We start from the raw sequence: 26,414 nt of genomic DNA on the forward strand, positions 1-26,414 counted from the left end.
GTAGGTACAGTAGACAGGAGCCTTATGAGGGTGCAAGGGACTTGCCAGCACAGAGGGTGGTGGTGGTGGCTCCTCTCTACCCAGTCTCCCACATTCCAAGGATTTCCAGCTTCCTCTGCAATGGTGTGGACAAGAGCACAAACAGGACTGACTATGGTGTGGCAGACTGTAAACTTTGTCACAGAGTGGGGTGGGATCAGCAGTCTCACTGACCCCATCCCACTCTGTGACGAGGCTGGGACTGCTGCGGGAAGGCAGCAGTCCCTGGGACCTGGAGGCTGAAGGTAAGTGTGTGTGTGTATGTGTGTGATGTTTTAAATTGAATGTTTGGCTGCGCGTGTGCATGTTTGAGTGTTATGAGTGTTGTTAATGGATGTGCGTGCGTGTTTGTGTGAAAGAAGGACTGATCTTTGAAAATGAATGTTTGGTGCATGCGTGCATGTTTGAATGGTATGAATGTTGTTAATGGATGTGCGTGCATGTGTGAAAGAATGAGTGTGTGTGATGTTTTAAAATGAATGTTTGTTGCGTGCATGTTTGAATGGTATGAGTGTTAATGGATGTACGTGTGTGTCTGTGTAAAAGAATGAGTGTGAGTGTGTATGTGTCTGTGTGTGTGTGTGTGTGTGTGTGTATGTGTCTGTGTGTAAAAGAATGAGTGTGAGTGTGTATGTGTCTGTGTGTAAAAGAATGAGTGTGTATGTGTCTGTGTGTAAAAGAGTGAGTGTCTGTGTGTGAAAGAATGAGTGTGAGTGCGAGTCTGTGTGTGAAAGAATGAGTGTGTGTGTGTGTGTGTGTGTGTGTGTGTGTGTGTGTGAAAGAATGAGTGTGTGTGTGTGTGTGTCTGTGAAAGTGTGAGTGTGTCTGTGTGAAAGAGTGAGTGTGAGTGTGTCTGTGTGTGAAAGTGTGAGTGTGTGTCTGTGTGTGAAAGAGTGAGTGTGAGTCTGCGTGTGAAAGTGTGAGTGTGAGTCTGCGTGTGAAAGTGTGAGTGTGTCTGCGTGTGAAAGAATGAGTGTGAGTGTGTCTGCGTGTGAAAGAATGAGTGTGAGTGTCTGTGTCTGTGTCTCCCGTTCGCCCCCTCCCTCCTAAAGCTGCCGGTCGCCACTGGCTACAGCTATTGTCAGTAAACCTGAAGAAGTGAAACATTCTCTTGAAAATTCGTGCAGACCCGTTAGAATAACTTTCACATGTTGAAATGAGAGAAATTATTATCGCAGTATTTAAAAGTGATCTTTTACTGGGGTAATCCGGTTTCATTTTTTAATTTATAGCTATCATAGGTAATACTGTTCTGTACAAGACCTTTTCTTTGCCTGCATTTAGTAAGTCATCTATACATTTCTAATTTTCTTTTGTATTATTTACTTGCAGAGTACAGGAGGAAATGTAATTAAGCGTGGGTTTAATCAAACTGTTTACAGTGCACTCTTAAATAAAGTGCTTCTACATTTCCTGCTCAATATTGCCTCCGGAAGATTTTTTTCCACAGTGGACCAACAAATATCCACACATTCGAGCACAGTTCGTCGTGGCATTAATTCATCCTAGATTATACACTGTAAATTCAATGCAAAGATTTCCATCCTCGGGCTGAAAAATAAGCTCTGCATACGGTGTAAAATATGCAGCTGCTTTCTCAGGCACTGAAGATGCGCGGCGTAGAAAATGTAAAAATAAAAATAAAAAAAATTAAAAAAATTAAAATGACTACACTACAGGATGTAAGGAAAAGCCTCAACCATTGAAAGTCACATGCTTCATAATAAAACAGCAATAAACTTGCCCTGGGAAAAACAAACTAAGGAAAACAGAGTCTTGCATTAAACCCATACACTAGTACAAAATATTTCTAACGCCTGAACACAAGTGGCTTTGTTGTTCCTCAGTTACTCGTCGCACGTTAAATTGGACAGCGAGGAATCAAAGCATGCAAAATATCATTGTCTGATAGATTTCAATGTTAGCAAATCGGAAGATTTGTACTATAGCTGTCCAAACACTAACAATGTGAATGATAAGCGAATCAAGTTAAAAGAACACACTTATGCACGCGGAAAGAAATGTAAAATAAAATACTCCATCGATAAACAAAGGAGGTTTGCAGAGAGAAAATGCAAACATCGATGTTTGCTGCTGCAAAACAGCACGGACTGTTACAAACCGAAAATGAGTAAAGAACCTCACTTTTGCAAAATTTAATATGGTGCTAAAAAGCAAATCGGAGCAAATTAGCTCCACCTGGACCCTTTTAAGGAACCTATGCTCTTTAGGGTAGTCAAAATAAAGAACAAGCATTGGCAATGTCAACAAGTGTGGCTTTAAAGGAATGCTGATTGGTAATGTGAAGCATTACAAGTAAATAGCACTGTTTTGTGGAAGCACACAACTTATGGCCAATCAAAACATGTACTCCTGGCTCCCGATGTGTGGGTGGGGAAAGCACCTCTCTACTGATGCTCACATAATTGTCTGGTAACAGCTGTGCTGTCAAGCCAGACCATAATGAACACTTTATCCCAGTTCAATCTGGCAGACCCTTCTATTTTCTTTTTAAAAATTTCTAACTGGTGCTTGCAAGCAGAGCTCAATTTGTATTAAAAAAATAAATAATGTTAGTGCTAGGGCCCAAAGTTCTCAGAAGCTTATTACTAGCTCTGGTGAATGTGCAATTGACATTTGATTAAGCCACCAGTACCTCGATACAGTATCCGCCCCTCTATCTTACTTTTTGTTTTTGCAGGTTCTTTTCCTCCCTCTTTGTTACAGTTTCCCTTCTTCTTTACCCCTTTTCTGGCTTTCTATCTCATTCTTAGCAAGACCCCAAAAATGAGTCCGGGTGACTACCACCTGCAGCACCCCGCTCAAATTAAGTACTGGAAATGGGAGTGCTGGTGTGTGGGCCTTGATTTTGGCTCATTATTACCAGAGCTCAACTGATATTATCTAGGGAAAAGAAGTGTTGTTGAAACACGACTAGATATTGTTTTTGGTCATAGCTGGTAGCACCACTATTATGGAATCACTGTATATTTTTTTTCATGTTGACCACATCACTTCAAGAATTTCAGTGGCAAAAACAAACTGCAGCTTCTAGCAGCAAAAGGCAGGCATTACATGTATTGTGGTACCTCTAGATGCAAAAAATCTAAAAATGGACAATATATTAAGGGGGCAGATAGAGAGCAGCATTCATTTGTTATTTTCATTTTCCTGAGTGAAGCTGATTTTGTTTCTATTTGTTCTATGTTGCACACCCGAAGCTACAGAAGCAGCGCACCTCAGATACTAGTGGGGATGATGTTGGAATCCACCTACTTAGCTGTAGTTTACCATGTCCTGAAGGAAGGATGTGAGATCTCCAGCAACTTGGAAGGAGCAAGGAGAGAGGATGCAACTCAATCAAAGCTGTGCACTATCTGCGTATTACGGAAAGTATGTATCATTTTTATCTGCCAGGACAAACCACCCTGTGACTTGTAGTTTCACTTTCCCCATTTTACTTATAGGCCTACAAGACAGTGTAACTAATGATTAGTGAAAAACTGTTTCTGGCTGGAAGTCACCTTCATACCATCGCCTTAGTAAGGTGAAGAGATTACAACAGGAACATGGTAGAAGTGAATGCTGCTGGATGTGCCTGGAAGGAGGGAGATACAGAAATCTGAAAGGAGAGAGTGCTGAAAGCACTTAAGAGTGCTGCAGGAATTCAAAGAGGAACTGCTGCAGATTCCTGCATAGGAGTAAAATAAAAATAGAATGTGAATGTGCTCGCGTCAGGAGATTGCAAAGGGGTGAGCTCTGCAAGTCTCAGAAAGGATAGGAGCAATGTTTCTAAATAAAAGAAAACAGGAGCCTGTAGAGAAGGAGAATAACATGTTTAATCTGACCAGGTGGTTCCATGTCAACGGGACATTACTTTTCTATTTCCTGGACTTTGCTTGTGGTTATCAGTGCATTCGGGGAGTCTAAGTATTTGTTGATTTTAATTGGGCAATTGAACAGACACACCTGATAACAATGACATGCAGCTAAGTCCACGACTGGTTTAGCCGTTTCCTGGTCACATTAAGACATCTGGCCATCCTAAACAGGATCCTAGGGTGAGGGAGGGGCTCAAGATGAATGTATTAAAAGTTCATACAGATACATGAGCCTTTTTGAACTTTCAGTCATGCTGTTGAAGTCTGGACAGAAGGAGCCTGTAGGATCAGGAACGGAGTAAATGCTGCAGGAATTTGGGGAGAGTGAATTACTAGTATAGAGCTTGCACAATAATGCTGCCTTTTGGTTGTTTTATATGATGATGAAATACATTGTGGGCCTCCACCCTACAGAATTCAGATAACACCCCAAACACATAAGTCTTTGACTCAGCAATTGTAATCACGTCACATTTACAAGGGACGTGATGGGTAGACTGAAAAGGAAGGCGTGCTGCTAGTACTGCATCGTCAGATCAGTATTTTGTTTATTTGCATCCTTGCTTAAGTTGTTACAGTTATATTATTTTTTGGATATGTAATGTGCGTGTGCCTAAAATCGCTTCAGGGACAACTAAACAGGTGAAGTGAAACTATCCGCGCCACCCACTTCCCTAATTACCAGCACACTTTAATCTTATTTCGAATTTATGGACATTTTCAGCCTGAGCAAACGGTAATGACATTGTAGCCGAGATCTTCGCACTTCGATTAAAGTGGGCTACGAGTATGGGCTGAGTGGAACACATCGTGCACGCACCATGCCTGGCTGTCAGGCCTTCTCTCTCGGCATAGCCAAGCTTCTTGAACGAAGCCCGGTGGGGGTGAGGGAGGAGGCGAGAAAATCACTCACCGGCAAGTCCACACTGACTTCTATTCCAACGGTCCCCCCAGAAGCAGCACCCCATGACAGAGGGCCAAGTTCAGCCTAGGTCCACTCTTTCCAAGTCTGCCTTGCCGCAGCTCAGCCATGAGCCAGCCCACAGCTGAATTTATCCAATGGAAAGCTCAGGCATGGCGCAGGCGCACTGACAAGGGGGCAAGAATGACAGCAGCTCACTTGTGAAGAAAACATCTTCCCAGCCACATGCATTTATGTTTCGGAAAAGTATCGGCGCCTCCGCTGCCTGCATAAAATAAATCAATAGTGCTGGCCGTGTAAAATAAGTGCCAGTGCTCAGCACTGGAAACCACCAGCACAAATTAAGTACTTCTTGCAAGGAAACATTAGAACAAGCTTAGTAAAGGTAAAGGTTCATTCATTCATTCGCATTTATAAAGCGCGCTACTCACCCGTAAGGGTCTCAAGGCGCTGGGGGGGGGGGGGGGGGGTCAGTGCTCAAAGAGCCAGGTCTTGAGCTGCCTCCTGAAGGAGAGGTGGTCAGGTATGGTGCGAAGGTGGCTGGGCAGAGAGTTCCAGGTCTTCGCTGCCAGGAGAGAGAAGGATCTTCCTCCGGCGGTGGCTTTGCGGATGCGGGGTACGGCTGCCAGGGCTTGTCCGGTCGAGCGTAGGGTGCGCGGAGGAGTGTAGAAGGAGATGCGGTGGTTGATGAGTTTTGGTCCGAGGTTGTGAAGGGCTTTGTGTGCGTGGGTGAGGAGTCTGAAGGTGATCCTCTTGTTGACTGGGACCCAGTGAAGTTTCTTCAAGTGTCCGGAGATGTGGTGGTGGCGGGGTATGTTCAGGATGAGTCGTGCGGCAGCGTTCTGGATCCGTTGAAGTTTCCTCTGCAGCTTGATGGTGATGCCGGCGTACAGAGTGTTCCCATAGTCCAAGCGACTGGTGACGAGGGCGTGGGTGACGGTCTTTCTGGTATCGGTGGTAAAGGTTAACATTTCCAACATTTTGACTTGAGCAATATAACACAATACACTTTCTAAAATATTAGGATCAGCAAGAACCTGTAGCAAACTTATTTTTGTGGTATACAATGGGCAATGATATGCACAAATGTTTGTACATTAGTTTTCCACACATTACTCCTATTGCACAATTGTGGATGTACAATTTACTTTAACTAGAACCTGGTGCCAACTGCTCACACAAAAATCCATTTACGTGGCATTTGTACTAATCCAGTCGTTCCCAAACTGTAGTCAAGGGGGCCTCAAGGGGTCCGTGAAGCCTCCTCCTGGATCCACAACTGCTTATCAAATTAAACAATATTAACAGATTAGGTGCCTACCTTTCAGTAATGACTCAGTTGGGTGGGGGAGGTGCCTGATTCCAATAAAGATTCAGTGGGGGTCCCCAAGCTCCAGTAATGATAAAGTGGGGGTCCACAGAAGTCAAAAGGTTGGGAACCACTGTACTAATCTGATTACATGCTCAACTGCAATACCACTCAAACATGTAGGCACACAATGTCACAACTAACTCTGAATAAGGATTTTTAATAGAAATTCCTGCTGTAAAACATCAAACGTTTCATATTTTGCATGAGAAATGTAATACAAGAAGTAATATGCAGTACTGAGAACACAGAATGCTAACTACACAATATACTGAGACATGTGTCATGCAAAACAAAGAAGCTTACCTGAAGAATTCCATAAAAGAGAAGCCATAACCATGTTGTTCTGCTATTCCTGCACAAACTACATTTGCTGATGCTCCAATCAAGGTCCCATTACCTGTGTGTGGGGGGATGCAATAATGTAGTTTCCATATTTGATTGTTAAGGGTTGTTTCAAGCACTTTAAGGTCAAAAACTTAAAACGGACAGTTGTGATAATACAGTCAAGGGCGCAGGGACGCAACTACTATGGCAAGCAAAGTCAGCATCGTGTTCCCACAAAGCTCATGAAAATAAGAGAATTACAACTTTTATATTACAAAATAGTAACAAAATGGCATCCACACAACTTATCTAATTCGCAACAACTGCTTGGATTTTAAACACGGTAAGGATAAAGGAAACAAATCTAAAGTCAAAGAAAACGGAACCACTAGCTTGTAAAAAAACTGTCCAGCTCAGTAGTTCTCTATGGTTTATTTTTCTCTAGCTTTGTCATTAGAAATCGGATACAGCCACTGATGACCACTATTGGCCTGTTTTTGGATCTGCCCAGTTTAAACACAAAAGACCAACACACTTGTGCCAATCTGCCTGCAACAGGCAAAGTGCAGTGATATGGCTCAGTTCTCTGGTCCACCCTGCCCCCCAAACACTACTATATATAGTCCATTACCCCATAAGGTCTCAATAACCTCATGACACAAATAGCACCAGCCAGCACAGACAACTCCGATTATACCTCACAGTAGCTCAGCACAAACCTGTGCACAATCTGCCATTTTGCATGCACTTATCTCATGCAAATAGAGAGGCAATTCAAAGTGTGACATAAATAGCATACTGAAGCGTCAGGTTAAGAGGTAAATGCATCTCAGAATACCATCTGTGGTACCATTCTAGCATGAATGCAGCATCTGCTTTTTTATTTGAAGGGGGCAACTGGTGCGTGGTGATACAACTCATGTGCTCCAGCTCCAACAACCTTCTCAGAAGCTGACCACTACTTGATTCCAAGTTTAATGGTTAATGAAATTTTGAATTCCAGCTATCTTCATTCCTTTGGAACCATAAAACCTCCCTCTGTGGTTTATAATCTCACAGCTCCACGTAGCAACAGTATATGACATGGCCACAAGAGTAAATTTAAACATAAGCATGCAAGTTATCAGTTTGCTTTTTTTCAAATTACATTTCGTTTGCAATTTGAAGGATGTAATCTGGCAATGCTGCGCACCATCTTATTAAAACCAAAAAATACAAGCAAACTAATATATCACAATGTGCCTGCCTTGCTTATCTTAAGAGGAAGGCACACCCTCAACAAGAAGGTACGGCGTGATAAATAAAACTATAAAAACATCAAAATAGTGAAGGTTAGTGGAACCAGGTATGCTTTCTTTCTATTCAGCTTCACATATCCTGGAATGTCACGTGATATCCTGCCACTCACCTCCAAGACATGCTCCCATCGCTAAGGCGAAGATCAGTGGTTTCACTGGCAGGTTCACATCGGCATCAAGGCTCAAATTGATGAGCACTGGGATCTGTTTGGAGTCAAAGACGCAAGCATAACTGATGAGAATCAAAGGTAAGCACTGTCAGTATGAATACTGAAGATTTGACTGTGTTTCTAACTCTTTACCTAGACAATAATACATTGATGCTGAATATCTGTGCCATTGATTTGCTATTTCAATTGAAAAAGCAATTGCTTTTGCGAGTCTTTCTTTAACCCAGTTTGACTGTCATATTTTTAGCTTGTTTCCCCACGGCAGTCATCTCTACTTACTTCTTAGTCAGTGGCATAACAATAGCCCCTGCAACCCCTGAGGTGCGGGGGGGGGGGGGGGGGGGGCGGGGAGGGGGGGGGCTGCGCACCAGAGGACCATGTATTCAACTGCTCATATTCAGTGATTACTTTTTTTCTTTTTCTTTCAGCACTCAATGAGAGTACATGTGTTTTCTTGCTGTCTCCCTTGTGTGCCGCTTCCCCTGAAGTATCTGCCCCTTGTGCTCCATGTTGTTCCTTTCTCCTTCTTAGCTCTTGCCTTGCTTTCCCCCAACCTTCCCTGCTCGTCTCATTTTTAACCTCACCTCAAGCTCCTTCTTTACTGTCCTCCTCCTGGCTAACCTCGCTTGATCACTTCCCCAACCCCGTTCCTTCGTTGCTCTGTTGCAGCTCCCATGGGAGTGTTTAAAAATGTGGTTGCAATGTTTTTAAACGCGCAGCAGCTGGAATTTGCTTCCCACCCCTTTTAGAAAATACTCTTTTGCACTTGTTTAAACACATTTTGTATTCACCGTTCAAAAAATTGGTGTCTGCATTAATTTAATGGAAAAAATAATACAAATTGGCAGTGTCATCATGCCATGTGTGTGATGTGTGGTGCTCATACATAATCATGCTGGACAACCATAGTGGTATGTTCATGTACACTAAAGAAGACTCCTGCACAAATAATTTTGCTTTTCTTCAGAACAATATCAACAAAAACCATTGATAAAGCTGTATGTCTGCATTAGCAGCCAAAAGGCAACACTTAGTAGCTTTGCCAATGCTTGTTTAATAGGTGGCAAGTTCCGACTTAAATTTAAAGAGTGTGGTACTTCCTCTTTTTTGGTTTGGACCTCACTAACATTTTAGCTTTTGTTTTTGCAGGGCCGTGGAGACACATAATTTTTTCTAACTGTGTCCTTGATTGATTGCTAACTGTTGTGTAACTAATTTATTAACAAGATTACCTTATAATGTGTGATTATTGGATACATCTTAATCGTTTTCTTATTGTAATGGTGTTATTTAAACCATTTTTCCAAACAAATCTACACATCCGTACATTAAGGTTTGTGAATTAAGTACATTTTAAATACAGCTTATGTATTTTTCTATCACTAAAAATGAAAATATATGGGTCCAATTCACTAAGGCATTCCGAAGTAGGTAAGGTAGTATTCCTTTCCTGTAGCACTTTTGTAGATGTACTTTTAAAATGCTTTTGTGAACTGGTCATGCATTTAAAATGGGAATGTGCACACACTTAATTCAAAGAGAAAGAACTGTGCACTCTGAATTTTTACAAATTGGTAGCTGGACATAACATGGGCCAATTCACAAATGCACATTAAGTAATAGGCCTTCATGTACACAAACGGCTTTATGGCAGAGCCCCAATATAATGGCTAAAACAAGAGGCTGAATGGGAGTCAAAGAAGGATAAGAATTTTCCAGGAATATGGCTTCTACTGAACACACTTTCTAAAATAAGGTTTTAGGGTATGTCTACGTCAATATGCATGAGATGAGAATGAAAAATGACATGGCAGGAGGCAACATTCTCTATACCTTTAAAATGTTTTTATAGTGATGGTCTTGAAGATAGGCACCAACAGCGATTTGAATGCCAGGTATATTGGTGAATCTCCCTCTTGCAAATTATTTGCAGCTGTTGGGTATTGGTCACTAACTTTAAACAAGCCATGAGAGAGGCACATTAAAAGTACAGCAGCAATCTTGATTTTGGCACACATGGGCATATGCACCTAAATCAGGATTAAAACTGTTGCAGTAATAATGCAGTTTATCCACCATACAAATGTTTCCAGGTAAACATTTGTGGAAATTCTATGGGGAAATTCCACAGATTAAGTTTTAAAGCTTGGCACACAAGAATACGTGCAGGTTTCATTGTGTTAAATTTATATAACTTGAATGGATTGGTAATTCTCTATTGGGTAAATATTGAACCTCAAGTTCTTGATATTTACCAGATGCTGTATTACCTCCCAAAATACTGGGGCCAACAGAACATGAGACCCTCCCAACGGATTGTGGATACATTTGATGCCATGCGATCATCATCCCTTTATCACAAACTTTGTTACATGGTTATATCACAATATACATCACACTGTAGAACACAAACAATACATGGTTATAGTGGTTAGACAGCACTGATATAGTACCAACATTTTTAAACTATGATGGAGGATATGTAGAGTGACCAAATATCCTGAGCCTGTTTTTAGGTTTCACCAGCACAGTTGTGAAATCTATTACATTCAATTTACATCTTAGAAGGGGCTTAAATCCCGCCCTTGGTTTTCATTGGTACTTGTGCTTGCCATTTACTTTTCCTCCATTTCAGTTGGCAGTTGCATATTTCCATGTGTTTGCTCTTATCAGTGTCCCAAGAACTGTTTTCATCCACTCTGGTTAAACTTTCTTTAAGCGTGTCAGCACTCCTGCCGTCATTACATGGTTTAAATCCTTGCCTTTGCAGCAACAGCGCTATCTGACTGCCGTGGGCTGAGCACGCTGTGCTGGTCTCAGTGGAGACCTCATGATCCCAGTTCTGCCTACTTTGTAGGAAGCCAACACTTGCATCTCAACGCTACTCACCAGTCCCCCCAAAGCAATATGTGCTCGCCAGTACCCCCGGGGCCTAAGCAGGGACCCACTATAGTTTTTATCTGTTGTCTCTTTCCTTTAATTCTTTTTTCTGATAGTTCATTATTTCTTCCTGTTTTCGATTTCTTCTCCTTTTCAGTAAGGTTTCTACATAGATTTTTCTTCCTGCAGTGTCTTTTAATTTCAATTTTTATCTTTTTGTTAATTTTCTTCTCCTATAATGCTCATCATGCTGTGTCTCTAAATGCCATCTCCCAAGAGCTCGTTATGGTTGGTGTTAGACAACCAAAGCTTGTGGCAACCATCAGTGCAGTACAATCAGCTTCTAACACAGAAACCGCCTGTGAAAATGCCTGCCTGCTTTAATGGCATGTGAAAGGATGCAGGAGAAGCAGAGGAGGAAGGTAGAGTATAGAGGGCTGGGTCGAGGCATGCCATAAGCTTTTGTAAGGTTGGCAACTATAACCTTGGTGGGGCTTCTCCATGGGCAGCTCATTAAGATTTTTATTTTGCGGAAAGAGAAAAAGCATTATTGCGTGCCTTCTAGCAGTAATGCAACAGTAACTGCATCAGGAATTTAAGGTTCAGGGCTTTCGTTTATTATATAAAAACATGTAAAAGGAAAGCAGGCCTCAGAATGCCTGGGATAGAGAGAAAACAGCCACAGCTGCCCCCCTCCACCTCCTAGTTTATGTAATAATTAGCCTGTTTAAGATTAAAACATCCTTTATTTGCCATGGCCACAGAATTGCATAATTCCTCAGGCCCTAATTACCCTTTAGAGTCACAGGTTTGTAAAACATAAGCAACAAAAGCAGACTTTCTATTTCCAGACGCAAATGGTTATACTGCTTTTAGGTTGTTTCAGCAATTACACAGCCTCACAACTGCAAATGCCCTGTGCTCCTTTACTACACAAAGGTGCTTGAAAAAGGTCATCCTTGTGTCGAACTGTTATACTATGAAGAAGATCTACACCAGTAGGCTTTGCGCAGCACAGCGAGTATCACAACAATTAGCAGTGTCTAGTCCGAACACTTGTCATAATGTCATCATCACTCCTTTGTGGTATTTCCTGAGGTCTATTGCCAGGTGATAGGGAAGTGGAAAACAATCTAAGGTGTCTACTCTGAAGGTGTCTGGGAGCTACAGGGAGCACACCATGACTGATTGGAGACACCTGCTCTAGACATGATTTCATTGAAGTGTCCGTCAGATTTGGATTAGCTCACAGGATTATGGTGCATGTTTAAATTTCCCAGTTTACGTTTACATTTCCATGTGTGATTTGTAACAAACCAGTCAATCTCTGATATCAGTCTGTCTCTAACTAGTACCAAGTTGCCCCACACCCCGGCCTGGCTGTTTGGCCAGATACAGCAGTGGAGCCCCGCATTGATGGCCCCTGTTATCACTTATGGCACTGAGTAGTGGATCACCAACCTGGCTTTATTGCATCACTGTGCGCACTCATTAGGCCATCAATCACACTACACTTGTAGGTGCAATCAGTACCCACTGATCCATTCGACGGTTGAGTCATACGTATTCCCCTATGTAGGCATCCACACATGCAAAAACTCACTCAATGAAAATCATTTTAATTTATAAAACATTTTATTTTATTGTATTTAGTGGTGCTTCATTATATTTAACACATTCTTTATGTTTAATGCAGTCTTCATAAATGGCAAAAGTAAAAATTAATTGCATATTTAAAGTCCTTTCATTATCATTTCAAAAGAATCATTTTTAGGTACTGCCTTTGGGAACAATAACATTCAGTAGTAAGTGTGATATAAACACAAGCTGCACATCGGGGTAGAATGAGTGAATACAATATATTTATAAAGTGCACTATAACATAATAAGACCTTCCTGGACTTGTGATACTTAATACCAAACATAGAAATATTGTGATATATGAAAACTGTGGATGTTGCAGACGGGTTCCCCTCATTGAGTACAGCAAGAATTTTTGCTTTCGGTCACCCGGTTTCTTGACCTTTATTGTGAGTGAGTCTCACAACCAGAGTCTTGCTCAAAGTAATTATGTGGTAATTGGACTGTGCATGTTTACCACCGGTGTACCCTGTTTAAGGTAAGGCTTCTGCAAAGTAGCTGGGATATGGGGCACTGGCCTGATTACACATGAACACGTGTGAGAGCTGTGCGTATGAGACTACCATTGTGTGCAATCATAATTGTGCACAGGTAGCCTGGCACAGAAGGGACCTTGCCAGGGTAGGTGCATAACTGTGGTAGGCCTTCTAATATTAGTAAGTATGCATAGATAGCTCAGTAGGGTTTACTTGAGAATCTGCAGTGTCACTGTATAACAGACATCTGCAACAACTGGCTTAAAGTGCTGTTTCGATCACCTTATGCATACACAGTCCAGCAAGGTGTCAAACTGTGGTGAAACATGAACACAGATTTTGAAGATGCAGGACTCAAAATCATACATATACATATTGTGGTTCGTCCAGAATTGCTTTATTTCTCAGGCACAGCTCACAATCAGATTTCAAGCCTTTTGTTACATTGCTAGGCCAAATAATTACTCTGCTCCTTAGCAGAGGGACCAAAGACCTCCCTAGACAAAAGAAGCAATTATCAGTGCTTGACTCAATTCTTGAGATGGAAGGAGTGGGGAGGAAAATCTGCATCTGGTAATTAGCAGTCGTCCTGGACCTGGGCACATTAAACAAAGGAGACATTTGAAGCCAAACACAGGAGGGGCTTCCCTTTGACGTTTTGGTGGGAAGGCATCTGGTAGTGATGTCAGCTAGGGGGTAGAGCTGAGGCCATCAGAGGAGCTGTGTATATAGCAAACTTCAATTGCATTATCCCAGACCCCTATGCAGAAGGGTTGAGAAAGGTGTGGAAGGATGATGTTGCATCCTAGGATTGGCCAGGGGTCCCCAACATCTAGAACGTTTCGCTCACACTTATGAACCCCTGCAGAAGGGAGAGACAGGGCGCAAGAGCCCTGGACCCGGTGGGTGACAACACCAGAATCATTCCCAGCTGGAAGGTCAAACTTTCTGATGCCTGTAATGTACTAAGGACTTTGCCCAAGCCCCAAGGCTAGATGCATCTCTCCAGGGCCAGTGGCACCTTCCAGTCAACCATATGCCCATGAGAACCAGTTGGGGATATACATGGTGCCCAAATGTCTTGCAAGACTGACACAAGGCCATGGGGTTTGTGGCGGGCAAAACAGAGGAGAAGGCTGGTACAGGGAGGTAGTAAAACAAGCTCTGTGCAAAATGAGCCTTTGGGAGGACAGGAAACGTCCTGAACATGCTCCTGGTATCTACAGCTCACCTGCAGGCATACAACAAACTCAAGATAATTCCCCCACAGGGCCCGAGATATTCATTATTAAAGTATGTGACCCTTGAACCATGCTCAGAAACTGAGGGTGTGGGGCTCCAGCACACTTTTAAATAATTACCTTCGGGGTAAGCTAGTGCCTGGTGGTGGAGCAGGGAACACTAATCATTTTTAGGAAGATGGTGTGCATGGATCCCCCGTCCTCAGAGGCTCTTTTGGCCCTACGCACATCACAGAGGGCCAACCTCATCAAGTTATGCCAGAGTCAGACCCCACCCTAGTGGGAAAGAGGCTAGCGGCAGTAAAAGGCTGCCCACAAATATTCAGATGAGGAAAGGAGCATGTGGGATCCAATGCAGGCACAAGACAGTGCTGGCCAGGAGGGGAGCAGGCTGTGCAGCACTGGGGGTGGCCTTACTACACTGTCCTATCGATGCACCTGGCTGTGGGTTCTCCAGGCACACATATAAATAAAATAAACAGAAGACCAACACATATGACACTACGCTGCATGGATCAAGAACAGTGGGAGAAGCCCACTCCTCTAGTATTCACTACTTAAGCAAAGTAAAGCCCCACAATGCCTTGCAAGGGTCTGTGTACTTGTTTTCCTTGTGCTGGTGGAGCCCCAATCTAGGCTTGTGCACCACCAGCGACAGAGTGTGGTGCAGGCTGCAGGAATTGCAGCAGCCACCAAGTGTATTAAGGAAAAAAAATATCTATCCCCAAGTTTCCTGGTTCATTCAATTCATTACCCTACAAAAGATTTTCAGAGTTTTAAAAAAATATATATTTTCAAATGAATGTTTAAACTGTGAAGATGACCAAAGTTGTGGATCACACGGCTCAATAACTAATAACATTATCAAACCTTGACAATAATATTTTCTAAATCATAGTTGCATGATCTGTACCACTACTATATTTATTGGAACATTAAGATCAGAATTAATTCATAAGAGGTCATATAGTTTGCACTAGCAGAACTAGTGAAATAGGCATCAGCTCTGACCAGTCAGATATTCGTTCAAATGTCGATTGGCCACTGTTAGCGTTGATAGGACACAACACTATCATGATTATATGAGTGTGTTACAGCTGATTTAGAGAAATATTAACTCCTTTTCTGTTGGCCCTCCCTCCTCCTCAAACCCCCCTCCCCACCCCCAAAGTGGGGAGCCCTTTTTGGTTATTTAAGAAAGTTTTTGCTTAGGGCTCCATACGTTATTTTTTTCAAATGTTCACCTTTTCTACCAACATAATGTAGATTCTAAAGGTACTCAGGGTTTGTAGATTCCCTGGAGGGGACCAGGAAAATAGACAAAAGAGAGTTACATTTTGAGTTTTGTGGGAAGATAGGAAAAAAGTACTCTGGATAAAAGTGTCTTTTTTTCCTAAAAATGCCATGAACAAACAGTTCGCTGTGCCAAAGTCACCATCTTCCCACCTTTCTCGAAAATGCAGAGCTAAATAAAAAAATATTTTTGGTGTTTTTCCCAAAACAATCCTATTTTTTGTGCTCCCAACCTACTTCGTTTGTGGTGGAAACCAATGGGAAATCTATGGTTGATCCTGTAGAGCTATAGATTCCTGACAACTTGACAATTCCACATTCAGCAAGGGGTCATGTGTGTAGATTCCTCAAGGTTTTCCCAGAGAAATTAATTGTTTTAATAAAGGAATATTGAAAATGAGTAGGAAAAAAACTTGGCATGTGACAACGTTCTGTAACTATCAGACCAACTCACCTGGTGAAATTTGAGTTAAAAGGGGTAAAAGGAAACCTATGTATTTCTGAAATGGGAACACAATATGGAGTTTAGGAGCAGTGGTTATTTGTACATATCTGAATTTGTAGGTACCCATCCTTGCATATGATTTAGAAAGCATTTTTCAAAATGACTTCTTTCTTATACATTGGCTTACAGTTGGAAGGCACAAATTCAGTGAAATCTAATTGGTAATAAATTGTTGGACCTGGCTCATTTTGCAAGGCCTTTCCCAAACTTTTTGCCTTCCTCTTTTGCAGATGTTTTGTTGTTGGCCTTGGGTCTCTCGCACTTTACCACTGCTAACCAGTGCTAAAGTTATTGTGCTCTCTGTTTAAACCATGTATTATGTTCTTATACCCAACTGGCATGTTCAATTTACTTGTAAGTCCCTAGTAAAGTGCATTACAGGGGTGCAGGGCCTGTAAGTTAAAAGCTACTATTAGGCTGAATGTGCCACCCTCTTAAGCAGCCCTTTAAACCTTCGTTTGATGCATTCCTGTTGTGGGCACTAGGTTCAACCACATAGGTGGTCCAGAGTTTTTATTGACATGAGTGGGGCAATGCTGGGAGGTAAGAATTTTGTTAATTCCTGTGTATTCTGGAAGATTCTATCACAGAAATGTAAGGGAAATGCATGACTTCAGGCAAAGGTTTAGATGTGCAGGGTATTGAACAAGAAAACCTTGTGGAATTCAAGTACAACCCACCACCTTGGAGTCCCCCTGGTAGTCTAGATTTCAAAAATGGCTGTGGTTGGTAGGGTTTCATGTGCATGGCCTCAAATCCTTAAGCTACCCCTATTGCTGATCTCTCTTCACTTAGCCCTTTAGGACCTTTTGTGTCAAGGTCTCTTGGCAGACCCACAACAAGTGAGGTACCATTTTCATTGGGAGACTTGGAGGAATGGTGTGTGGTAGGAAATGTGTGGTTCCTCAGAGATTCCAGAATTGTTACTCACAGAAATAAGAGGAAAGTGTGTTTTTAGTCAAAGTTTGAGGTTTGCTGAGCATTGCAGGTAAGAAATAAAAAAGTGTGTGATACATGTGAAGCACCCATTGATGTCTAGATGTCAGAACTGAACGGTATGGGTCTGTTAGCTTTTTCCAAATGGCAGCCTACCCAAGTCCAAAACGTCCAGCCATCAACCATTGGAAGTAGGACAACATTGGGAGTTAGTCAGACTCTCTGGCACCAAACGTAAAAACACCCTCCAAAATAATCCAATGTCCTCTCACTTGTGATGGGATGCTTTAATCCACAAGCAGATGAGGTTTTAGAGTTGGGGCCTGATGCTGAAATGGGCAACACTCACCCTCTTATTGTATTAAAAAAATATACATTCCTGTCATATAATGGGCTTTCTAATCCCCCAGGCAAATGCGGAGCACACCTCCTGTCTGCCACAGGGAGGTGGGGGAAGACTGATTTGTCTCTCTTAGGGGGAGTGTGTGGCCAATGCCAGAGTGCAACACCAACCCCACTTTCTTTTGCTCCAAAGGCAAAATCCCGGGTATTGGTAGTTGGATTTTCTGCACTTTCGGAGAAAGCTTGGGGCAACCTCCCCAATTGGGACAAGCCTCCTATCTACCCCAGGTGGGCAGAAAGACAAAAATAATCAATATCCCCCTGGGCCCTTGCCCAAGGGGCTTCTCACCCTATCCCTGGTGGCTGATGGATGGATCCCTGCTTGGGGATCGCTCTCCTGAGCTGATCCCCAAGCAGAGATTCACTCGGCAGGGGTACCACTGTAAAGGTGAGATTCTCCCATGAGAAACAGGGCAAGGAGGGCTGAGATATGCCCCTGAGCACCGATTCAGTGAAAGTAAAACAAGTCCATCAGCTCTTTTTATTTTCACTTTTAATGCAGTGACAACACACCCTGTGAGCTGATTGTTTTTTTATTTTTTATTTACTGCAGTGGCAATCAGGCTGCTTGCGAAGCACCAGAGGAACCTTTATAACCCTCCTCAGTGTCCTCCAATGGCTGGCACCCACACTGGGGAGGGAGTGCAGCCATTGGCCACTGGGTGACGGCCACACCAAAGGGGTTAATTCAAATGGTTCAGTTGTTATAAGCTGATTCAAATTCATATCTAGGTATCACCTGTATTAATTGATATTTAATTCTGTTAAAATGGGTACGGGTAATGCCCCTTGTCACCGATTTGATTTACTCTTGCCACTTGCCTCATTAGTTATTGCCTATCTGAACCAACCCAGTGTAACACGGATTTACTTGAATGGGCATGCAAAATCATACTAGATTATATGTTAGTACCTGTTATTCCTTCACACTATCACTACCTCTCTTGGCCCTCCACTTGAAAGTGTTATAAAATAATAAAATCACTAGAAATCTTACAGCCAACTACTACTGTAGAAGAAAAATTATGTACCTTAAAACATCCAAATAATCCAGAGTGGAAGATATTAGGTCAAATCATCTGCTGTATCTTGGTATCTATCTCATTAACGTTATGCAAGAACCTGCTTGAAGCATGGAGATCAAGTTGACTTGATTTGTAACAATGTTCATGTGGGAATCATTAACTTTGCCATGAATAGCTAAAGTTAATCCAATTTAAATCTATTTTCTCTCTTCATAGGGATGTGCTTTGGACAAATGCACAGTCATTCCTCTGACTTCATGAATTAATGTAATAAAACAAATACTTTTCTGTGGAATAAGCCAGCACAGATTGCGAAACAAACTTTGCAGTTGCCACTAAAGTCCAGAAGACATACCATTCCAGACGGTTTTAAAGTGGAAAATGCACCAATGTATCATACCTGAAATGAAATTTATTTTAGAAGAATGTTCGATTTTGCAATATTTGAAAATATTCAAATGCATGAGCCTAATAATACTGGAATAGGTAATATAACAAAGATTTCTGTGGTTGAACTATGCGCAATCCTTTAATCCCACAATTTAGCTGGAGAATTTGTCTGATGGGCAACATTTTAACAGCTGAAGTCTATTTGGTATTCTAGGAACAACCTGACATTCCCAATTCCTTTGATAGATTTGGAATCTTGAATATGTTTTGCTTCCAATTAAGGTCTGCAATAGTTCCATTTCAAATCATTTTGTATAAATGTTGTTCATGAGTTTGCTTACGTTCCCTCACAACAACAGGCAGTTTAATGTCTGGAAGGCATACCAACTACCAAATACTGCTACCAGATTTTCTTAGCCAAGTCCTGTCTAAAGTCACTCACCAACATGATGACCAGTACTTTTAATACCTACTTGCGACAAGGTATTTTATCTACTATTTAAACAAATGCATACATAACTTGACTAACTGCAGGCTAAATTTAATCTAATATTGTTAGATTATGTAGTGAAAGGGATGCAAATAGCAGTAGTTTATTTGTGTGTAGTACTACCTTTCCTTATTTCTGGTGGCAAACAGTCTTTTAGTGTCCCATAAACTGCAATCTAAAAACCCTGATATGGATTTTGCTGCCTGCCATAGCCCCAGCTCTGGCATCTATATTGTATTGTTGAAGTATCAAGTGATGTTACCAAATTGGCTAGCGTCTACCATAATCATATCTTCACCAATTGCTAAGCTGCTGGGCTTTGTGACAGAGTGTCATTTTGCACCTTCCTTTACTGCGCTTGGCCTCATGCTGATGAAAACTATTCCACTGGGCCTTGCTAAGTACATCAAGAAATGTGGTTCTTGTTTGATTGAGGGGTGACCCTTGGTCAAGCAGTGACCACAATCCTTTGCAGGATAAAACCAAAGCAAACTCCAAATTAACCTCTGCTGAACCGCTGGTAGTTTAGCACAGAGCAGTCAGGCATAATTTAGAGACAATGTGTAAAGGTTTTGTACAACATTTCAGACAGTAAAACAGTGAAAACACACCACAAAAGGAGCAAGAAGCACAAAGTGCTATTGGGGATATCTGGTCATGCCAGACAGGAACAAAGCCACAAGTTCAGGCTGAATGCAATGGAGCGTGGGCCGGCTACAGGAGCCCAGTTGGTCCTACTGAACAAAGTACCTTAAATCCTGGTTGCGTAGCGTTGCATGGATCTGTGTCAAAGATGCATTGCGCAGCCAGGGTGATGCATTGGTTCCAAGACGCGGCAAGGCTGTGGTGAGAGGTCCTGTTGCGTCGACAACAGGGGCCTCATCAACGGGACTTGTGATGTGAGGGCAGAGGTCCGAGATATCAGTCCTAAGATGTGGGATGCTGCAACAATTAGATTTTTTTGCGAAGGGTCAAATCCACGAAACAGCATTGATGCATCGATTCCGCTCTAAGATGCACCACTCAGCCAAGGATATGTGTAAGTTCCGCTGGCAAGCACCTTAGGCCCAGTTTCAAGGGTCGAAGACATGGGTGGCACCACTTGGCAGTGTAGACTCACAGATGGCAGAGTCTAGGTGCAGAAGGAAGGTAGTTGAAGTCTTATGTCCCTGAGACTTCAGATCAGGAGGCCAGCCAACAAGCCCTTTGCACAGGTCCTGTCCTTCTCACTCAAGCAAAAGGGCTGCAGGCAGGGTCAGCACAGCAAAGTAAGAGTCCAACAGCAAAGCAAGAGTCCATCAGAGCAGCAGTCCTTTAGCAGCACAGCCGTTCTTCTTGGCAGAGTATCTACAAGTCTAGAAGAGTACTGAGGCCGTGGTGCCTGAGGTCCAGTTTTATACTCAGCTTTTGCCTTTGAAGTTGGGAGGACTTAGAAGACATCATTTGAAGTACACAGATGTCCTTCCCTCCCTACCTTGGCTCAGGCTAACTACAGGGGGTATGCAGCCCTTTGTGTGGGGGACAGGACACAGCTTATTCAGCTGCAAGTTAGGCTGGGTCCAGCCCCACCTCCGATCTTTCCCATGATGGCCCATCAAATCTCACCTAAGTTCCCATTGTGTGTGGCTGTCTGGGGAGATACACAAAGTCCAGCTGCTAACTGCACCCAGTCATGTGGCCAGAGAGAAGCTGCAGGCACCAATTGAATAAGTCAAGAGAATGCTACCTTTCTAAAAGTGGCATTTTCAGAACTGTAATTTAAAATCCAAATTCACCATAAGTTAGGATATTAAATTGTGATTCAAGAGACACCAAATTTTAGGAATTATCTCTTCCCATTTGTAAATTACACTTATAAATATAATAATAAGGCAACTCCAATGTTATACAATGGGAGAGATAGGCCTTTCAGTGGTATTTAGGAGTTTTCACTACCAGCACATGTAAAGCGTAAATGTTATATGTTCTACTTTTTGAATATATAGTACCCTACCCTGTGACCTGTCCAGGGCATACCCTAGGGGTGACATATGCATTAAAAAGAAAGGTTTGGATTTGGAAAAGGGGTTATTTGGCCATGCCGAAATAGCAGTTCAAAACTGCTTACACAGGCTCTGTGGGCTACTTAGGTGAAGTGTAGAATCAGTGCTGCAGGTCCACTAGTAGCATTTAATTTACAGGCCCTGGGCACATGTAGTGCACTTCATGAGAGAATTATAAGTACCAAAAATATGTCAATTTTGGATAGCCAGTATCACCATGCTCAGCTGCTGCCTCAATATAGAAATTATGTACCTGTGACTTTCTTGTACCTCCCATTTTGGTTGCAAGGTGAGCCTTCCAGCATGAACAGGATTGGGACTGTGCTTCTAAGGGGACAGTCTGCACTTGGCAGCAGCACAAGACACCCAACTGCTGAACCAGGCCCGGATCAGTCAACATGCACCATTGTCATCCAGAGAACCTAGAAGGCTGAAGCACTCAGCACCATTGTTTCAAAACAGTAGGATAAGGTCTGCAAAGGTAAGTTTGGCTTTTTGTTTTTACAGTGCTTCTGGTGAATGTCTGCTCTTGATTATTAAGATTACCCTAAATATGTTGGTAGAAAATGTTAACTGATGTTTTGTTCCAGTTAGATAGGAATTAATGTTTGGTACATAACATCACATGCATTTTATATTGTTTTGTATGATTTTGAAGATGTGGTATTGTTGATGGTGAATGTGTTAGTTCTACTGCAAAGACTTGGGCTGTAATTTCATGTGGTTTATTTGTTGAATTAAATTATTTTTTAGGTTGTTGGAACTAGGTCATTGGTACACATCAAGAATTAGATTGGTCCAATGTATTGGCAGCTTGGAGAGAGCCTTTAAAGACTCATTCTTTAAGCCAGTTAGTCCGGTGTGTGAACTATACAGTACAGGTCTCAGGCTCTGGGGGCAGTGATGTATGGGGGAGGAGGGGAGTTGTAGAGCCACAAGATGGTTAGGGGCATCTCGAAAGTGGAGAATGTATTGTTTAGACAACTACTAAAACTCCCTTTGAGTACTCCACTTTTGACTTTAAGGTTTGATCTGGGCAACCGGCAAATCTCTGGGAAACTGGGACTAAGGACCCTTCTCATTTGGAGAAAGGTGTGGGTTACCCCTTGAATTAGTCTCTCATAGAAAGGGTCTGGAAGAGATTATAGGCCTGCCAGGTGCTTGTAAACTGCTGTGGTTCCAATATACTAAGGATACTGTAAGACTTATAGTAGGGCTAGTCTGTGGGAGCACCCTGAGGTGGTCAGCTATTCAACATCTAAGAATGACCTGGCTAGGTCCTATAGGCTCTTTAATTTGACTGCACTTCTGGCCAACACTGACCATGGTTTTACGACCTAGATTTTTAGATTTTAAAGATCATTATGGTTTTGAAGCTTTTTAGATGAGGTGCAGCCAGTGCTAGCCAGAAAGCTGTATTTGCAATCTATTCCCCTCTGCACGCTGACTAGCAAGTGGAGGGAAGCCGGTAATTCATTGACTATGTTATGCCCCACATGTAGTGAGGCCGATGAAACTGAGGTATATTTTTAAAATTTTCTGTAATGCCTATAAATATCCAGGATCAAAATGGCTGGTTACACAATGCTGAAATGTAGGTATAACTCAGCATCTTGTGGTACTTAGAATTTTGAAAAACAATGTATTTAAAACGATTGTCTTTTCTGTATCCAGGTACCTGTTTATGGCCTGGTGCACCCACAAGAGATGCTTGTAGTTGACCTTTAGGGGTTGTTGCGGGGAACAACTTGTTTGGTATCTTTTATGCTTGTATTTTATGTTTTGAATTAGCTTTTAAGATGTGGGTTGTTGATAAAATTCAATTCATTGCAATCATAAAAATTTATCTATTGAGATGCCCTAATTATGAATGAACTTTTTGGGCTTTAAGCCGCATAAAGCTTATGATGATGATAAAACCATTGTTTCAAGACAGCAGGATAATGTCTGGAAAGTTAGGTTTGTCTTTTTGTTTTTACAGTGCTTCTGGCGAATGTCTGTTCTTGATTATTAAGATTACTTTAAAAATGTTGTTAAAAAATGTTAAATGATATTTTGTTCCAGTGAGTTTAGAATGGATGTTTTATACGTAATATTCCATTTCATATTGTTTTGTATGATCTTGGAGAAGTGGTATTGTTGATGGTGAATTTGTTAGTTCTATTGCAAAGACTTGGGCTACAATTTAAAGTGGTTTATTTGTTTAATTAATGTCTGTTTTTAGGTTGTTGTTGGAACTAGGTCATTGGTACACATCAAGAAGCAACTAACTATCCTGGAAGCGGGTAATAGCTCTAATAATGTGGGGTCTGCTGGGCTGTGGTCACCCCCTCTATACTTTATGATACTGGAGGAAGAGATGTAATTTTCCCACGATTCCTTATAGGCAGTGATTCTTAACCTTTTGGCTTCTGTGGACCCCTACTTAATCATTAGTGGAATCCATTTCCCCCCATTGAATCAATATTAGAATCCAGGGATCGCTACTGAGTTGTTACTGAAAGGGGGACCCCAGCCTAACCAACTTCGATGATTTCAACGGCAAACCAATGCACAAAAATACAAACACAAGTATTTAATTAAACTCATACAGTAAAGGCTATGTCTTCTTGTGAAAATGTTTATTTTGATTTATTTTTATTTTTAGCAGTTTTATTTAGCAGGAACTTGGCCGGAAGGGTTTAGAGCATTTTACATTATCACCACTTTACATTACTCTTTTTTTTTGTTTAGGAACAGGGAGATTAAGGGCCTGATGTACTAAGAATTGATTTGCAAAAAGTAGTCACAAATCGTGTTCCAACGTTTTGTGAATACATTAGAGTTTTGTGAACTGACTGTGGTACTATTAGGTCGGTTCTCAAAAATCAACATTCACAGTGGGCCCGTCGAGGCTCGCCCTTATTTGGACATCGCCTTGGGCAGAAAGACATTTTTGTACCTTGAGGGGTGAATAAAATGATGCAGCAAGCACCCCGATGGTGTTTCTAGGCCAGTCCCTAGCTGATCACATCAGAGGAGTGACTGGCCTCTAAACACAAACCTCTGCCCACCTCACCCAATTCATCTAAATGACTCACCGCTGAGTTCCATCCCACTGCTGCAAAGTTGTTTGTTTGTGTGATAGAGGTGCTGGAGTGTGAGCAAAGAACGTCTTAATGCAATGTTAAAAAACAGCCTACAGCATGTTAAGCCATGAAGGAAAGCAGTTTGTACTGTGTCGCTGGGGACAGGTGCCCGTCTTAAGATTGGAAGCCTCCAGCTAGGTCACAATAGCCAAAAGCTGCCTGTGGTCTCAATGCAATCTACCTCATCAGTATTCATGAGGTAGATCAGAAATTGTAGCTCAGTCTGAAAAGATGACATCACAGGAATGTTGGCCCGCTGGGTTCAGCACACCACTATGTCTGATCACATTTAATAAACTACATTATTTTAAATGCATTCCATTCTCCCTAAAGTAAGCAGGTCTGCCTTTAAGAAAAAAAAGTACTTTAAAAAAAAAGTTTGTTTTGGAGTGGACAGTGGTCCTAAGAACCACAATCCAATCCCAAACAATTTGTTTTTTTTAATTCACAAAGTGGCAAAGAATCAAAGCGACCCCCCTTTGCGAATGGGTTATCACCTCTTTGAGGACTCAGTAACCTATCCATGATTTCCAACCAAAATTACAGTTGCAAACCATTGATACATATAATTTCCAAGAGCAATTTTAATTTATTAGAGAGAATTTTTTAACATTTCGATTACATAGAGAAAATGATTTAGAAGAATAATGTGCTCCATATACTTAAGCACTATATTTTTGTGCCACAGTGAAAGTACTAAGTAAATATAGATGTGGGCAACATTTGTTTGCTCAGTGATACACACTAGGCAACGTAGTGCAATGTGGCTCTGCCACTTTTGGCAGGACAGTTTCTCTAAAGAACGCCTAGTCTCTACCTTCACTTTTTCCTGCAAAAATGGTAACTGTAAACCAGAACAAATTCTTATTTATCAGCAGGTCTGCTCTATTGGAAACTCGATTATAATAAATTACATCAACATCTAAGGATAGGTTTCCTTAAGTCTAGAATTAAATTAACCTGACAAAGTCCATGACATCACAGCGCTTTCTTCTAACCGTGTGTTTCACTTCGCTGATCCATCTTTTCTTTTGCTCTAACAGACATGTTGATATTAACGTGAAATAAGCTTTGGCAAAGCCAGTAGACCAGGTCATTTTAAAAAGAAAGTCTTTCTTTATTGTTTGCCGACTGTGTGAGAATGGGAAAAGAAGAATGTTTGGAGGGATGAGTGAGCGCATGGATGGATGGATGAATGGGTGTGTGGTTGTGTGTGAAAGTGCTATTTAGAAAGTGAATTTGTAATGCAATATTTGCACACCACCTACTACATCTATGTGATGTGCTGGCACAAAGACCCATATAGATGGCAAGCTATAACATGTAAGGTGTATGTTTGGAAGGGTATTGTTCCGGGCCTATATGGGTAGTGTCTTCATATCATGCATGATGACCACTGAGATGTGTTTATCATTTTAAGGGGCACAGTGCCTGGTTGTGTGATGGGACAAACGAGCAAATTATAGTTATAATAACAATAACTAGCTCAGCAATATGGGCAGTATGATGCTGTGAGCCTGTACTTCTAAGACGGTGGTAATCAGAGAAGGCCCAGTAATTCCTACATTAACATGCACAAGGCAAACAGGCTGCTGAATGAATAAAAGAATATAAAAAGCAAAAGGACAGAAATTGGTAATAAAAGCAGTAGTAATGCACCATTTTAGGTTATTTATTTTACACTGTATGCTGCTTTTTCCTGTTTTTGCTGACTTCGCTTTTGCTGGTCTTAGAATTCTGCACAATTTACCACTGTTCACCTTGCTAAAGTGCTTGTGCTCTTTACCTAAAACATGATAACATTGGTACATACCCAATTGGCATATTTAATTTACAAATAAGTCCCTAGTAAAGTACACTACGTGTGCCCTGGGCCTCTAAATTAAATGATACTAGTGGGCCTGCAGATCTGATTAAGCCACCCACCTAAATAGCCCTTTAAACATGTCTCAGGCCTGC

At 41.7% G+C, this 26,414-nt stretch overlaps 1 protein-coding gene across 1 annotated transcript in view; it reads right to left on the bottom strand.

Moving 5' to 3' along the window:
• OCA2 (OCA2 melanosomal transmembrane protein) overlaps positions 1-26,414 on the bottom strand; it is an 866,379-nt gene that overhangs the window by 105,989 nt on the left and 733,976 nt on the right. The window contains exons 21-22 of the mRNA XM_069204281.1: positions 7,947-8,040; positions 6,518-6,611 (exon numbers count right to left, since the gene is read on the bottom strand). Coding sequence (XP_069060382.1) covers positions 6,518-6,611; positions 7,947-8,040 — 188 coding nt within the window. The remainder of the gene's footprint in view (positions 1-6,517; positions 6,612-7,946; positions 8,041-26,414) is intronic.

The sequence above is a fragment of the Pleurodeles waltl genome, chromosome 8 (assembly GCF_031143425.1).
Source record: "Pleurodeles waltl isolate 20211129_DDA chromosome 8, aPleWal1.hap1.20221129, whole genome shotgun sequence".
In the NCBI taxonomy this organism is placed as follows: Eukaryota; Metazoa; Chordata; class Amphibia; order Caudata; family Salamandridae; genus Pleurodeles; species Pleurodeles waltl.